This window comes from Oryctolagus cuniculus, chromosome 3 (assembly GCF_051225735.1).
Source record: "Oryctolagus cuniculus isolate XC-2025 breed Fujian yellow rabbit chromosome 3, ASM5122573v1, whole genome shotgun sequence".
NCBI lineage: Eukaryota > Metazoa > Chordata > Mammalia > Lagomorpha > Leporidae > Oryctolagus > Oryctolagus cuniculus.
Genome location: NC_142869.1, coordinates 76004093 through 76018449, shown reverse-complemented (window position 1 = coordinate 76018449; position 14357 = coordinate 76004093). Strand labels below are relative to the sequence as shown.

The window sequence follows — 14357 nt, the reverse complement described above, 5'->3', positions numbered from 1 at the left end:
CTAAGTTGTATATAAAGATAATTTAAAATGAAAAAAAATCGTCAAAAAATGATTTTTCAACTGGATAATCCAGTGTTCTCTTAAGACAGTAGGACAAAAAGAGCAAACCAAACCCAAATTTAAGATGGAAAGAAATAACACAGAATAGAAAAAATTATAAAGAAATCAATAAACTCAATAATTTGTCCTTTGAAATGGCCTACCAAATTGACATTTAGCTATACTAAGAAAAAAAAAAAAGAGAGAAGATCTGAATATCTGGAATGAAGAGATGCTGTCACCATAGACTTCACAGAAGTAAAAATGGGGCATAGAGCATGCTAATAATAAATGTATACCAACAAGTTAGCTAGGTAAAATAGGAAAAAAAAGTGAAATGGAAAAACTCTTAAAAAGTAACAAAGTAACAAACTACTGAAATTTACTTAAGTAGAAATGGAAAACCTGAATTGACCTGTAACAAAAAAAACTGCTCATTCAGTAGTAAAAATGTTTCCCATAAAAAAAAAAAAAAAAAAAAAAAAAAAAAGCTAAGCCCATGTAGTTTCACTGGTAAATTTTACCAAATGTTTAGTGAAGAGATAACATCAATTCCTAACGAAATGTTCCAAAATATGAACAGGAGATACTTACTGATTCATTTAATTAGGCTATAATTACTCTGATAGCAAAATCAAACACAGCCATTATAAGGAAAGAAAATTATAAACAATCAAATGAACAGACTTCAAAAATTCTCAACAAATTACTATTAAACCAAATCATACAACATATTTGTGTTCTTGGATTATATGCCCTTAAATAAATGGAATTTATCCTAGTAGTGCAAAATTGAAATAGCATAAGATATTAACTAATGCAGTATATCATGTTAATAAAAAGATACAATAATCTTAGTAGAAGCAGATCACATTTGGGAAAAAAAATGGATTTCTATGAGAAAGACACATATCAAACTTTAAATTGAGAGCAGTTTTTATCAGCCTGACAAAAGTTATCTAGAACATCCACACTCATATCAACACACTTTAAAAAAAAGATTTATTTTTTATTGGAAATCAGAGTTACATCTAGAGAAGAAGAAAAAGGTTTTCTGTCTGATGGTTCACTCCCAAGTTGCTGCAATGACCAGGTCTGAGCCAGGCCAAAGCCCATAGCTTCCATGGGTCTCCCATGTTGTTGGTAGGTCCCAACCACCTGGGTTATCTACTGCTGTTTTCCCAGGCCATTCACAGGGAGCTGGATGGGAAGTAGAACAAACGTGACAGAAACTGGAGCCCGTTTGGATGCCAGCATCACAGGCAGCAGCTTTACCCACTATGCCACAACTCTGGACCCCCCGCATCACACATTTAATGAAATTAGATGTTTACATTCTAAGAAAAGCACAAGACAAGGATGGATATTCTTGCCACTTCTCTTCAATATTGTAATGAAAGTTCTAAGCAAGGCAGTAAAAAAGGACTAAGTGACATCCAGAATGGAAAGAAGTAAAACCCTATCCACAGATGACGTGACTCCATATTTAGAAAATCCTATGGGCAGCGCTGTGGCGCCACCTGCAGTGCCAGCATCCCTTAGGGGCGCCAGTTCATGTCCGGGCGGCTCCACTTCTGCTCCAGCTCTCTGCTATGGCCTGGTAAAGCAGTAGAAGATGATCCAAGTCCTTGAGCCCCTGCACCCACTTGGGAGACCCAGAAGAAGCTCTGGCTCCTGGCTTTGGACGGGTGCAGCTCTGGCCGTTGCGGCCATCTGGGGAGTGAACCAGCAGATGGAAAACCTCTGTCTCTCTCTCTCTCTCTCTCTCTCTCCCTGCACTTCTGCCTCTCTGTAACTCTGCCTTTCAACTAAATAAATAAATATTTAGAAAAAAAAAGAAAAAAATGCTATGGAATACAGACACATGCACACACACACACACAAACACACATGCAACTATTAGAACTTGTGAAGAAGCCCACCAATGTTGAAAAGTACAAGATAAATATATACAAATGAATTATAATTCTTGTACACTATTAATGACAAAAAATTAAATTGGAAAAATTATATTTATAACAGCATCAAAAGAATAAGAAACAAATAAGTTTTTAAAAGTAAGGTAAGTACAAGGAAGTACAAAACATAGTGGAAAGAAATTAGGAAAGTATTAAATAAATAGAGAACATTGATTGTTCATGTATTGGAAGACAACATTATTGATAATACTCACCAAACTGATCTACATATTTAATGCAGTTCTTTTTAAAATCAGTGGCCTATTCTGCATAAATTGGTAAGAAAATTTTAAATTTCATATAGAAATACAAGTGACCATGTGCTAAAATGATTTTAATTGTTTCTCTAAGAATGTCAGAAAACTCACATTTCCAAATGTAAACACTTTGTACAAAATGAGAGTAAGACAGTTTGTTAGTGGCAAAAGGATTAACACATAAATCAATGAAACAAAATTGACCATGCCATGGTAAACACATTTATGTTCAACTGATTCTCAACAAAACTGTCAAGACAACTGAGGAAAGGAGCATTTTCCACAAATGGTATTAGGGTAAGTAGGTATGCACATACAAAGAATAGAATTGAACTCTTATCTAAAAAATACACAAAAATTAAATCAAAATAGACCGTAGACTAAATGTAAGAGTTAAGAGTACAAGCTATTAGAAGTAAATTGAGAAACAAATACTCATGTCCTAGAGTTAAGCAGCGATTTCTTAAATATGAGACCAAAAGAACAAGCAACATAAGAAAGGTAAATAAGTTGAAACTTCCTCAAAATTAAAACATTTGTGCTGTAAATGATATTATCAAGAAAGTGAAAAGGCAATTGTAGAGTAGAAGAAGGTAATTTCAGGCTGGCGCCCCGGCTCACTAGGTTAATCCTCCACCCTGTGGCGTTGGCACACCATGTTCTAGTCCCGGTCGGGGTGCCGGATTCTGTCCCGGTTGCCCCTCTTCCAGGCCAGCTCTCTGCTGTGGCCCGGGAGTGCAGTGGAGGATGGCCCAAGTCCTTGGGCGCTGCACCCCATGGGAGACCAGGAGAAGCACCTGGCTCCTGCCTTCGGATCAGCGCGGTGCGTCGGCTGCAGCTCGCCGGCTGCGGCGGCTTTTGGAGGGTGAACCAATGGCAAAGGAAGACCTTTCTCTCTGTCTCTCTCTCTCTCTCACTGTCCACTCTGCCTGTCAAAACAACAACAACAACAACAACAACAAAACACAAACAAAAAAACAAAAACGGTAGAGTTAGAAACATACCAGGGGATTCCAATAAAATCCCATCAAAGTGGCATGTACCAATGACATCTCACTAGTCCCAGTGATCAATTTCTGTTCACAATTGATCATAATGATAGGACTGAGAACCAAAGGGATCACATAAACAAGAATAGTGTCTGCAAATACTAGCTGATAGAATCAAAAAGGGAGAGAATGATCCAACATGGGAAGTGAGATACACAGCAGACCCATAGAATGGCAGATGTCCTAAACAGCACTCTGGCCTCAGAATCAGCCCTTAAGGCATGTGGATCCAGCTGAAAAACCCATGAGAGTATTTCAGGCATGGAAAGCCAAGACACTCTGGGGGAAAAAAAAAAAAAAGACTAAATAAAAGATCTCCGCGAGTGAGATCCCAGTGGAAAGAACAGGTCATCAAAGAAGGAGGTACCTTTCTCTGAAGGGAGGAGAGAACTTCCACTTTGACCATGGCCTTGTCTAAATATGATCAGAGTGGGTGAACTCAGGGGGCTTCCATAGCCTTGGCAGCTCATGACAAGAGCCTAGGGTGATTACTGATGCCATAAACAAGAGTGTCAATTTGTTAAATCAACAACAGGAGTCACTGTGCACTTACTCCTCATGTAGGATCTCTGTCCTTAATGTGCGGTACATTGTGATTTAATGCTATAACTAGTACTCAAACAGTATTTTTCACTTTATGTTTCTGTGTGGGAGCAAACTGTTGAAATCTTTACTTAATGTATGCTAAACTGATCTTCTGTATATAAAGAGAATTTAAAATGAATCTTGATGTGAATGGAAGGGGAGAGGGAGTGGGAAAGGGGAGGGTTGCGGGTGAGAGGGACATTATGGGGGGGAAGCCATTGTAATCTATAAGCTGTACTTTGGAAATTTATATTCATTAAATAAAAGTTAAAAAAAAGAAGGTAATTTCAAATCACATACCTGATGGTGACTATTATCTAACTAAATAGCCTGAAAGATCACCAACAAAGAGGTAGATAATTCAATTTAAAAGTTGCAAAAGGATTTTAATAGATATTTTGACAAAGAAGCTATGCCCTTGCCAATGAGCACATAAAAGATGATCAAGCATTAGTCCTTAGAAAAAGGGAATCAAAACCAAATGTGATACCACTTTACCTTCACAAGCATGGTTAGAATCAGAAAGAAAGATAAGAACAATTTTTTGGCAAGTTTGTAGAGAAATTGAAATGTCTATGCATAAACATCACCTTGCAAAATAATTAACTGATCCTCAAAATGTTAGCGGTATGCCGGCACCATGGCTCAATAGGCTAATCCTCCGCCTGCGCGCCTGCACACCGGGTTCTAGTCCCGGTCAGGGCGCCAGATTCTGTCCCGGTTGCTCCTCTTCCAGTCCAGCTCTCTGCTGTGGCCCGGGAGTGCAGTGGAGGATGGCCCAAGTGCTTAGACCCTGCACCTGCATGGGAGACCAGGAGGAAGCACCTGGCTCCTGGCTTCAAATCAGTGTGGTGCGCCAGCTGCAGCTCTCCTGCTGCCATTGGAGGGTGCACCAATGGAAAAAGGAGGACCTTTCTTTCTCTCTCTCTCTTTTTTTTTCTCTCTCTCTCTCACTGTCCACTCTGCCTGTCAAAAAAAATAAAAATAAAAAATGTTAGCGGTATAATTATCACATGACTCAGCAGTTCTAGTTTGGGTTATATACCCAAGAGGATTAAAGACGTAGTTTCACATGAGTGCTCATAAGGGCTAGAGAGATAAGACGCAGAGCCCCAGGCAGTGTTCATAAGAAGTCAGATGCATCTTTCATTAGCAAATACAGCTGTTAAATTCTATTCTATTGATCCATGTATTTTTCATAACTCGATGAAACTTAAATATACTCAAATATTAAATTTTGAGTTGAATACAAAGCACTTGAGGGTACCAATTCATTGACTTCAAACCAATTTTTAAAATACAAAATTTAATTTTGATTTATTGGGAGTATATTAAATTACTCAATAATAATTTACCTTTCAAGATCATTCACTCATGTATAAAATACGTTTCTCATTTAGGTCTTCACTGGAATCTTCACAGCAGAAATGTTTCTCAAGATTATTGCCATGGATCCATATTACTACTTTCAAGAAGGCTGGAATATTTTTGATGGTTTTATTGTGAGCCTTAGTTTAATGGAACTTGGTTTAGCCAATGTTGAAGGATTGTCAGTTCTTCGATCATTTCGGCTGGTAAATTAACTGGAAGTGTCTGTAATATTTATTCTCATGAATAATTTTATAGTTTTCATTCTTATTTTATAACAATTATAAGATTTCACATAATTATAATATTATTTGAATCCATTTGTAAAACAAACCAATTGCTTCATGAGATAATAGCTGCATCTTCATTGTGCCTTTCTATTTTTGAAAGTCAGAGAGACAGAGAAGAGAGCAAGAGAGAGAAAGAGAGAGAGGGTGAGGGTGAGAGAGAGAGAGAGAGAGAGAGATCCCTCTACTGATTCACTGCCCCAATTCCTGAAACTTCTAGGATTGGAATCTAAAGCCAAGAGCCACAAATTCAATCTAAGTCAAACACATGGATTGCAGAGACCCAACCACTTGAGCCATCATTTGCTGTTTGCTAGGGTGCACATTTGTAGGAAACTAGAATTTGGGGCAAAGCTTGGACTCAACTCCAGGTACACGATAGGGGACACAGGTGTCCTAACTGGTGACTTAAGTGCTAGGACAAAACTCTTACCTACACCATAGTTTTCATGAATATATTAAACTTAGTCAAATAATAGTCAATATTTCTCTCCTGAGTAATTGAATGACAGGTACAATGGCGAGGAAGAATAGGGAAGTCACAAATAAAACTCAAATCACAATTAAGAATACCATAGGCACTTGTCAGTTATCTAAGGCTTGTGTTAACTATACAGTAGGAGGCATTGTCAGGAGGGAAGATGGAATCCATTTACTGTCAGGGGCTCAGGAATTATGGAGTTGTTCCTTGCCCATTTTGTCCCCATAGAAGCCATGGCTTAGAATAGGGCGCAGCTGAGGGGAGGATAAACAGAAAGAGCTCCCCACACATCTGCTCCTTCAGTCAAATCAGAAAGTTACCAAATCTACTCCCTGTGTAGAGCTGCCTGCAATACATTCTGTTAATGTTAAAGAAAGCATATTTCATTTGATCTTTGTATTTCATAAATTTTATGATATTTTAAAATTAAGAAGTAAAATTTAATTTCACACATATCCATTGAAACTTGATATCTTTTATTGTACAGTTTCCTTGATTTGGCTCTAAGCTTTTGTGATTTATTTTCAGAGAGATTGCTTATGATTACTAAACACAAATTCCTGTAGGTGATAAATTTCAATGCTGATATATCTCCAGACTTGGTTGTTAAATCTGTTCATAAAATTTCTCTTACAACTTTCAAATTTCAAATTTGAGTTACAATCCAACTATCCTTCCCTTACCTCATCCTCAAGGATAACTATGAACCTAACATGAAGCTATAAGGATGCAAGAAATGCAAAAAAAAATAAAACTGATTATATGATAAATATAAGCAACTATTTTTTTTTTTTATTTTTTTATTTTTTATTTTTTTGACAGGCAGAGTGGACAGTGAGAGAGAGAGACAGAGAGAAAGGTCTTCCTTTGCCGTTGGTTCACCCTCCAATGGCCGCCGCAGCCGGCGCGCTGCGGCCGGCTCATCATGCTGATCTGAAGCCAGGAGCCAGGTGCTTCTCCTGGTCTCCCATGCGGGTGCAGGGCCCAAGCACCTGGGCCATCCTCCACTGCACTCCCTGGCCACAGCAGAGGGCTGGCCTGGAAGAGGGGCAACCGGGACAGAATCCGGCGCCCCGACCGGGACTAGAACCCGGTGTGCCGGCGCCGCTAGGCGGAGGATTAGCCTAGTGAGCTGCGGCGCCGGCCATAAGCAACTATTTTTAAGAAATATTTAGTAAATCTTCATGATAATGTTTTGTAGTTTTGGGAAATAGAAAGCATATCATTAGTTTTTTTGCTTAATGTTTCAGTTCTTTTGCATAAATTATTCTCTAGAATACATTAGGCATATTGCTTCTAATATTTGCTACTTTGGGTGACTTAGAGACCATTAAACAATGTGCTACTCTCAGCTTGACATTTACTGATACTCAGAAATAAAACACTGCTGTTGTTTAACTGCAAATGGTACTTACAAGGCCTCTCTGAGTTCATACAACCAACGTGTCAAGCACAGTGGCAGAAGTCTACTTACACACTACACTGAGTGGACTAATTAAGTCACTGAAGACATAATGTTGAAAAAGTGCAACTTTTTACTTAAGTCAAAATACTTCTTCTTCAAATATAATAAATCTTTAAAAAATAGTCTGATGTTACAGCAACCTAAAGATACAGTTAGATTAAAGCAATTTAAAGACTGGAGGAAATTAGTTTATTTTTTCTTCTAATTTAAATGTTAGTATTATATGTACGTGTGCACTTCAGTATGATATTTCTGGAACACTGAAAAAAATATCTAATTTTAGATTTTAAATAATGAGAGCATTTAGGCAGACCCTGGGAGGAAGCGGTGATAGTCTGAGTGATTGTGTTCCTGTCACATGTGTGAGAGACCTGGATTGCATTCTGTCTTCTGGACTTGACCTAACACAGGCCAGGCCAGCCCATTGAGGGTATTTGAGAGGTGATCTAGTGATAATAATTCTCCCTGTCTCTCAGATAAGTAAATGACAGTTTTATTCATTGATTTATTACAGGTGTATTTATTTATTTTAAAAGAGTTACAGAGAGAGAGGGAGAGACACAGAGAGAGAAAGATCATCTCTCCACTGGTTCACTCCCCAGATGGCCACAATGGCAGGGGTAGGCCAGGCTGAATCCAGGAGCCAGGAGCTTCATCTGGGTTTCCCATGTGGTTGACAGGGCTCCAAACAGCTTCAGTCATCTTCAATTGCTGTTTTCAGGCTATTAGCAGGGAGTTGGATTGGAAGTGGAACAGCTAGCCTAGAACCATTGCCCATATGGAATGGTGATATTGCAGGTGGTGGCTTCACCCACTATGTAACAATGCCAGCCCCATCAATAAAATTTTAAACAATGCATTAAATAAATGTGAATCCCAATTTCTGTGAAATATAATATCTTCTGATTAACTACCATTAATCTCAAGTATTTTAGGTTCTTTTGAAAAGGGGACAGGAAATATGCTTGTGTAGTGTTCTGGAAATTTTGGTGTTTCTTGTTAACATGCCAATTTAAAAACTGTAAAATTATTTTATTTACAGCATGAATCATTTATGGATTAAAAATGCCCTATAATATCAGATAACTGTTACATTTGCTACATAATTGTTTGACATGTAAATAAACCCCTAATTTTACACCTGAGACTATTATACTATAAATTATTCCTGTAAATAAAATTATGAATCTTTTGAAATGCAAAAAACTAATGTTCTTCTTGCTTTTGTTTCCAGCTCCGAGTTTTCAAGTTGGCAAAGTCCTGGCCCACACTAAACATGCTAATTAAAATCATTGGCAATTCCGTGGGGGCACTGGGTAACCTCACCTTGGTGTTGGCCATCATTGTCTTCATTTTTGCTGTGGTTGGCATGCAGCTCTTTGGTAAGAGCTACAAAGAATGTGTCTGCAAGATTTCCAATGATTGTGAACTTCCACGCTGGCACATGCATGACTTCTTCCACTCTTTCTTGATCGTGTTCCGTGTGCTGTGTGGAGAGTGGATAGAGACCATGTGGGACTGTATGGAGGTCGCTGGTCAAACCATGTGCCTTACTGTCTTCATGATGGTCATGGTGATTGGAAACCTAGTGGTATGTAGTAAAAATATTTCCCTCATTTTCAGTAATAGATAATGTAACCATGACAAAGGATATTTAACTGAAGAACGTTGTGTAAATTTTCTGTGGTTTTCTTTCCAGAGTATTTCTAATTCTTCATTATTCACGCTGTCAGAGGCAGGAATGGTTTAGATTTTTAATCAAGGCAAACCCTTAAAATATCTTCTGAATCCAAATTGTATTTTCTCAACATATAATTTATTAGTCCATGGAAAGTAAAATTTCTAGATTGTATCTTTTATTTCTTGGACTAAAGTATGGATGTGTAACTAAGAATAGATAAAATTTTGTGAATACTAGCAGTAGTATCGTTGAAAATATTTCAAATTTGCATTTGTTACATATTTAAGTAAAAATATAATTTTCTCAGTTAAAAGCAATGGAGTATTTGGTGCCTACAATCTGTTGTATGGGCTAGGAACAATGATTAAAGAAACATAGCTATTTCTGTGTAAAATTAGCCATGCCCGGCATCAGTGCACTGAGTCTTACAGGAAATGACAATGGGAAGATGAATATGACAGAGTGATGGGAGACATATTCAAACAGGAGTGAAAATTGGAAGCATCTAACCCATGTCAAAAAGTGTGAAAACAAAATTCTGCATGTCAAGTTTACAAAATGGAAACATTGGTTTATCATAGCAAAGTTGATTTAGAAAATCATGGCTGAAATGCTTGTACCTGTAATATCTTTAATGACAGGTAAGCTTCAGTTTGATAGGAAGAAAGGTAGACCCTCTCCAATCAGGGAACAACGGATCCAGCAGCACGGAAACAGGACAGCAGACTTAGTGAAAAGAATCAGGCTTCTGTACTTTAATTATAAAGTAATTAAACTAAGTAGATTGATTCGTGTTCAAGTCACTGAGATAGAAAAATAACGAATATTTTAAAGTATATATTACTTTAATTTATATAGTTAATTCCACCCCCCCCCCAAACACACACAATAAAGTAACCTCCAATTACTCCAAGGAAGAAATAGAGAAAGAATTCTTCCTATTCAATTCTGGGTTTCAGCCTCCTCAACATTAGCTTAGATAATTGAAGTAACAAGAAGTATGAACGGTGTATAACCAGAAATATATCGGTGACTTAAGCACACACTGATTGTCCCATAGTTCTGTGGGTCAGGAGTTTGGTAGCAGCGAAGCAGTTGGTTTTGGTGCAGGTTCCCTAATGAAGTCACTGTCAAGATGTTGGCTAGGGCTACAGTTACCTTGACCGAGGCTAGAGGAAGGAGGTTCATGACTGTTGGCAAGAGTTCTCAGTTCACTGTTGACTGTTAGTTGAAGGCATCAGCTCTTCTCTATAGGGGACTTCCCACGGGACTGTTGAACATCCTCATGATGCAGTGACTGTTCTTGCAGAACAACTGATGTAAGACAGAAGGGGAGAAGAAGTTCCTCCTCTCATTCCTGTCTTGAAAGTCACACTCCATTGCTTCTGCCATATTGTATTCATTAGCGTCTAAGAAATCACGTAAGAAGAAATGTGGCCCTGTATCAAATAACTTTTGCGTGGGTGTGCATATGTGTACAATATTTTATTAACAATAATTGTATGTATTTATGGGCTACAGTGCAACATTTTAATATATGTATATAATGCATTCTGATGAAATCAAGGGGATCAGCATTTCCCCTTCTTTGACAGTAGTTTATGACTGGAGTGCTTTCTTCTATTTCTGCATAGAACATATAATAGATTATTATGAACCATAGTCACCTATTATGCTGTGTAACCCTTCCATATAATTCCTTCCATATAATTCTGATTTGGTATCCATATCAGATTCCCTCTCCCTCCCCTTTCCCTCCCAGCCTCTAGTAATCACAGCTCTTTCTTCAGATTGAGATTTTTTAGCCTCCACATAAGAGGCAGAACATGTGGTATTCCTTTCTGTATCTGTCTTATTTAATTTAAAACAATGTCTTCCAGTTCTATCCTATTTTGATACAAATGACCAGATTTCATCATTTTATGGCTAAATATTATTTATATATATGTCACACTTTCTTTATCTGTTCATTTTATTGTGCAACCTTGGTTGACTCCATATCTTTTGCTGTTGTGAATAATGCTCCAATATAAATTAATTCAGCCACTATAGAAAAAAAAAAAAAAACTAAAAATACTGGCCACTATTGTGGCACAGTGAGTTGAACTACAGCTTGGGATGCCCATATCCCACCTTGGTTCAAGCCCCAGCTATTCTGCTTCCAATCCAGCTCCCTGCCAAAATAACTGGTAAGGCAGTAGATGATGGTCCAACTACTTGGATTCCTGCCAGCCGCATAAGAGACCCAGATAGAGTTCTGGGCTCCTTGCTTGGGGCTAGCCCAACCCCAGATGTTGTGACCAGCAGATTTGGGGAGTGAATCAGAAAATTGAAAATTTCGCTTTCTCTCCTCTCTCTAGTGAATAAAACTTTTAAAAAAATCTAGAAATAAAATTGCCATATGATCCAGCAATCCTACTGATTGATATATGTTGAAAATCCATGTCCATTCATTGCTGCATTTATAGATATCTTTAAAGCCAACACAACCCTCAATGCAACTTTAAAATAGTTGCTTTCAGAAAAGTACAAGATTGCATAGAACAGAAGCAAAGAAAATCATAAGCTTGTATTATAGATTTGGCTTCCTATATTATATGTATTTGAAACATATTTGAAGAAGAGAAGAAAAGGCAGAGAACAGTATCCTTTACATCCGTGAATGATCAGATTGCAATAGGGTGTTCTGTGGGAGTAGTAACATATTAAGTTTGGGGCCAGATTGTGAAGAGAGTAATTTATGAAAAGGCTGACTGTGCATAATTAAGCAAACTTTTCCCTAGGCAATTCAACGCTACAGATGGATTTTGATCAAGACTTGATAATAAGCAAGTGATATATTGGTACAATTTATGTAGCAGGAGAATGTGGAGCGATTTAAAGAGGAACAATCTCAGCTTATCCAATATCATCTGTTAGTTTAGTGAAATAAAATGCATCTCTCTGATATATAATAGTACACAAAGTTCAAATTTAAAGAGACTTTCAGGAGCTATTAGGTATATATATCAGAGAGAAAGAAAGAGAGAGAAAGAAATGTACTCCCATTCACTTATTTGCCTGCCAAATACCTGTAGGGGCTAAAACTGGGCCTGGCTGAATCTCTAGTCTAGAAACTCAATTCAGATCTCCCACATGAGTGGCAGGAACCCACTTAATTACTTGATCCATCACCTCTGCCATCCAAGGCATGCTGTAGAAGGAAGCTAGAGTTAGAGGCCAGAAGCAGGTATTGAACCAAGTTTCTCTGATAGGGAGCACAAATGGATATCCTAATCAACATCTAACTGCTAGGCCAAACACCGGCCCTGAATGTGGATCTCTTAAATTGACATTGATCCCACCAATGTCTGATGGAGATACCCTTTGGCAGCAAAAGAAATCTAAACAAAGATTAGCTTAGTCTACCCAAATATGTCTAGGAAAATCAGATCAATGGAAAGATAGTGGTGCAGAAGGCAGGTTGGACAGAAACATGGATAATAACAGCTATGGTTAGCTCAATGGGTCACCATATTCCAGGAGCTGTGCTGAGAGCCACGTGGATTCTTTCACTGAATCCTTACAAAGCTGAACATGGGGGAAATCACCGTATTTATTTTACAGATGAAGAAACTGAGGCTCAGATTGGTTGTGTTGCTTATCTAGAGTCATGGGGTTAGTAAGTGACAGAAATTTCGTTCTTGCCCTGCACATTAACTTTAAAAGATATGTCTCTCTGTTTTTCAAAAAATGTGTAGAAATAAGAGAAATGGGCAGATAGAAAGTAGTCTCTAGCCAGTAGCAGGTATTTTTAGAAAATTTTTGTTTATTTATTTGGAGGGCAAAGTGACAGAGAGAGAGAAAAAGAGAGAGAGAGAGATTTTCTATCCACTGATTTAGTCACTCCCTAAATGGCAACAACAGCCAGTTCTGGGCCCAGCTGATGCCAGAAGCTAGGAACTCCATTCTGGTCTCCTACAATAGTAACAGAGAACCAAGCATGTGTGCCATCTTCTGCTGTTTTCCAAGGACACTAGCAGTGTGATCTGAACAAGTTAAGCTTTACAGAAGTCCATTTTCTCATCTATAAAACAGCCATAGTAACTACTGCTTCATGGAACTGTTGTAAGTCATATGAACCTTGTAAAACACTTGCCGTAAGTCAGACACTTATGAAGAGTTCAATAAAAAGCTACTTATGTTATTATCTAGTGTCAATGCTGCTGGCTCTTTAAATGACATGGCTCTTTAAAGCATGTTTTTGATCTAAAAGAACTCCCAGTCTGTCAGCAACACTGTACTTGTTTACAAAAGAATCTAATCCAAAGTGATAGATATGTGAGAAATTTCCAAGGACAAGACGAGAAAGGGGAGAAGGCCATACAGATATAACAGCAAATGACACGTACACGTAAAGTAGTTGCATTAAAGTGGTATAGACCAGATCTCATGCTAGGAGTTCTGACTGATGTACATCAAAAAAATTCATCTTATAGGCAATGATAGTACCATAATAAGCTTTAGCAAAATAAATCTAGAAAATGTTAGTTTTATTATAGATAAAAACAATATTAGATTTCCTTCTTTTATCTATTTTCATCTATATAAGAATTTTAAAGGCAAATCATAATAAACCGCAATTTTACCATGTAAATAATAAATTCCAGAAGTGAATGAGCCTCCGGCATCAGCTGTCACGGCATAGGGGCTCTAGGATGGGTCACTATAGACTCTCAAAAGTACATGCAGTCCTTATTGGATTTTACACACTTTTATCTTCTGTGAATATTAATTGATTTACTTTTATTTATTTGAAAAGTAAGGAGACAGAGATAGATGGAGCGATCTTCCAGCTACTGGTTCACTCCTTAAATGCCCACAACCACTGGGACTGGGCCGGGCTAAAGCCAGGAGTCTGGACCTCAGTCTCCATCTGTGATGTGGGTGACAGTGCCCCAGTTACCTGAGCAGGAAGCTGGACTCTGAGGCACAGCCAGGACAGTTCAGGGACTCTGATATGGAACGCAGGCATTTCAGACATCATCTAAATCACTCCACCAGGTCCCTGCCATCAGTTTTATATTTTTGAAAACCACGGTTTATTAGTGTTCCACAAAGGAACTCTAAGCTTTACTAGCTTGATAGAAACAGCAATGCAGCAAGAACGTAGCATCGTTTCCATCGGAGTTTTACTTAAAACCTTTC

The 14357-nt window shown here is 38.0% G+C and overlaps 1 protein-coding gene across 6 annotated transcripts in view; it reads left to right on the top strand.

Moving 5' to 3' along the window:
- Positions 1-14357, top strand: part of SCN2A (sodium voltage-gated channel alpha subunit 2) — a 132972-nt gene that overhangs the window by 81179 nt on the left and 37436 nt on the right. For all 6 annotated transcript variants that reach the window (XM_089329086.1, XM_002712241.4, XM_008258692.3 and 3 more), the window contains exons 15-16: positions 5289-5462; positions 8724-9080. In XM_089329086.1, coding sequence (XP_089185212.1) covers positions 5289-5462; positions 8724-9080 — 531 coding nt within the window. The remainder of the gene's footprint in view (positions 1-5288; positions 5463-8723; positions 9081-14357) is intronic.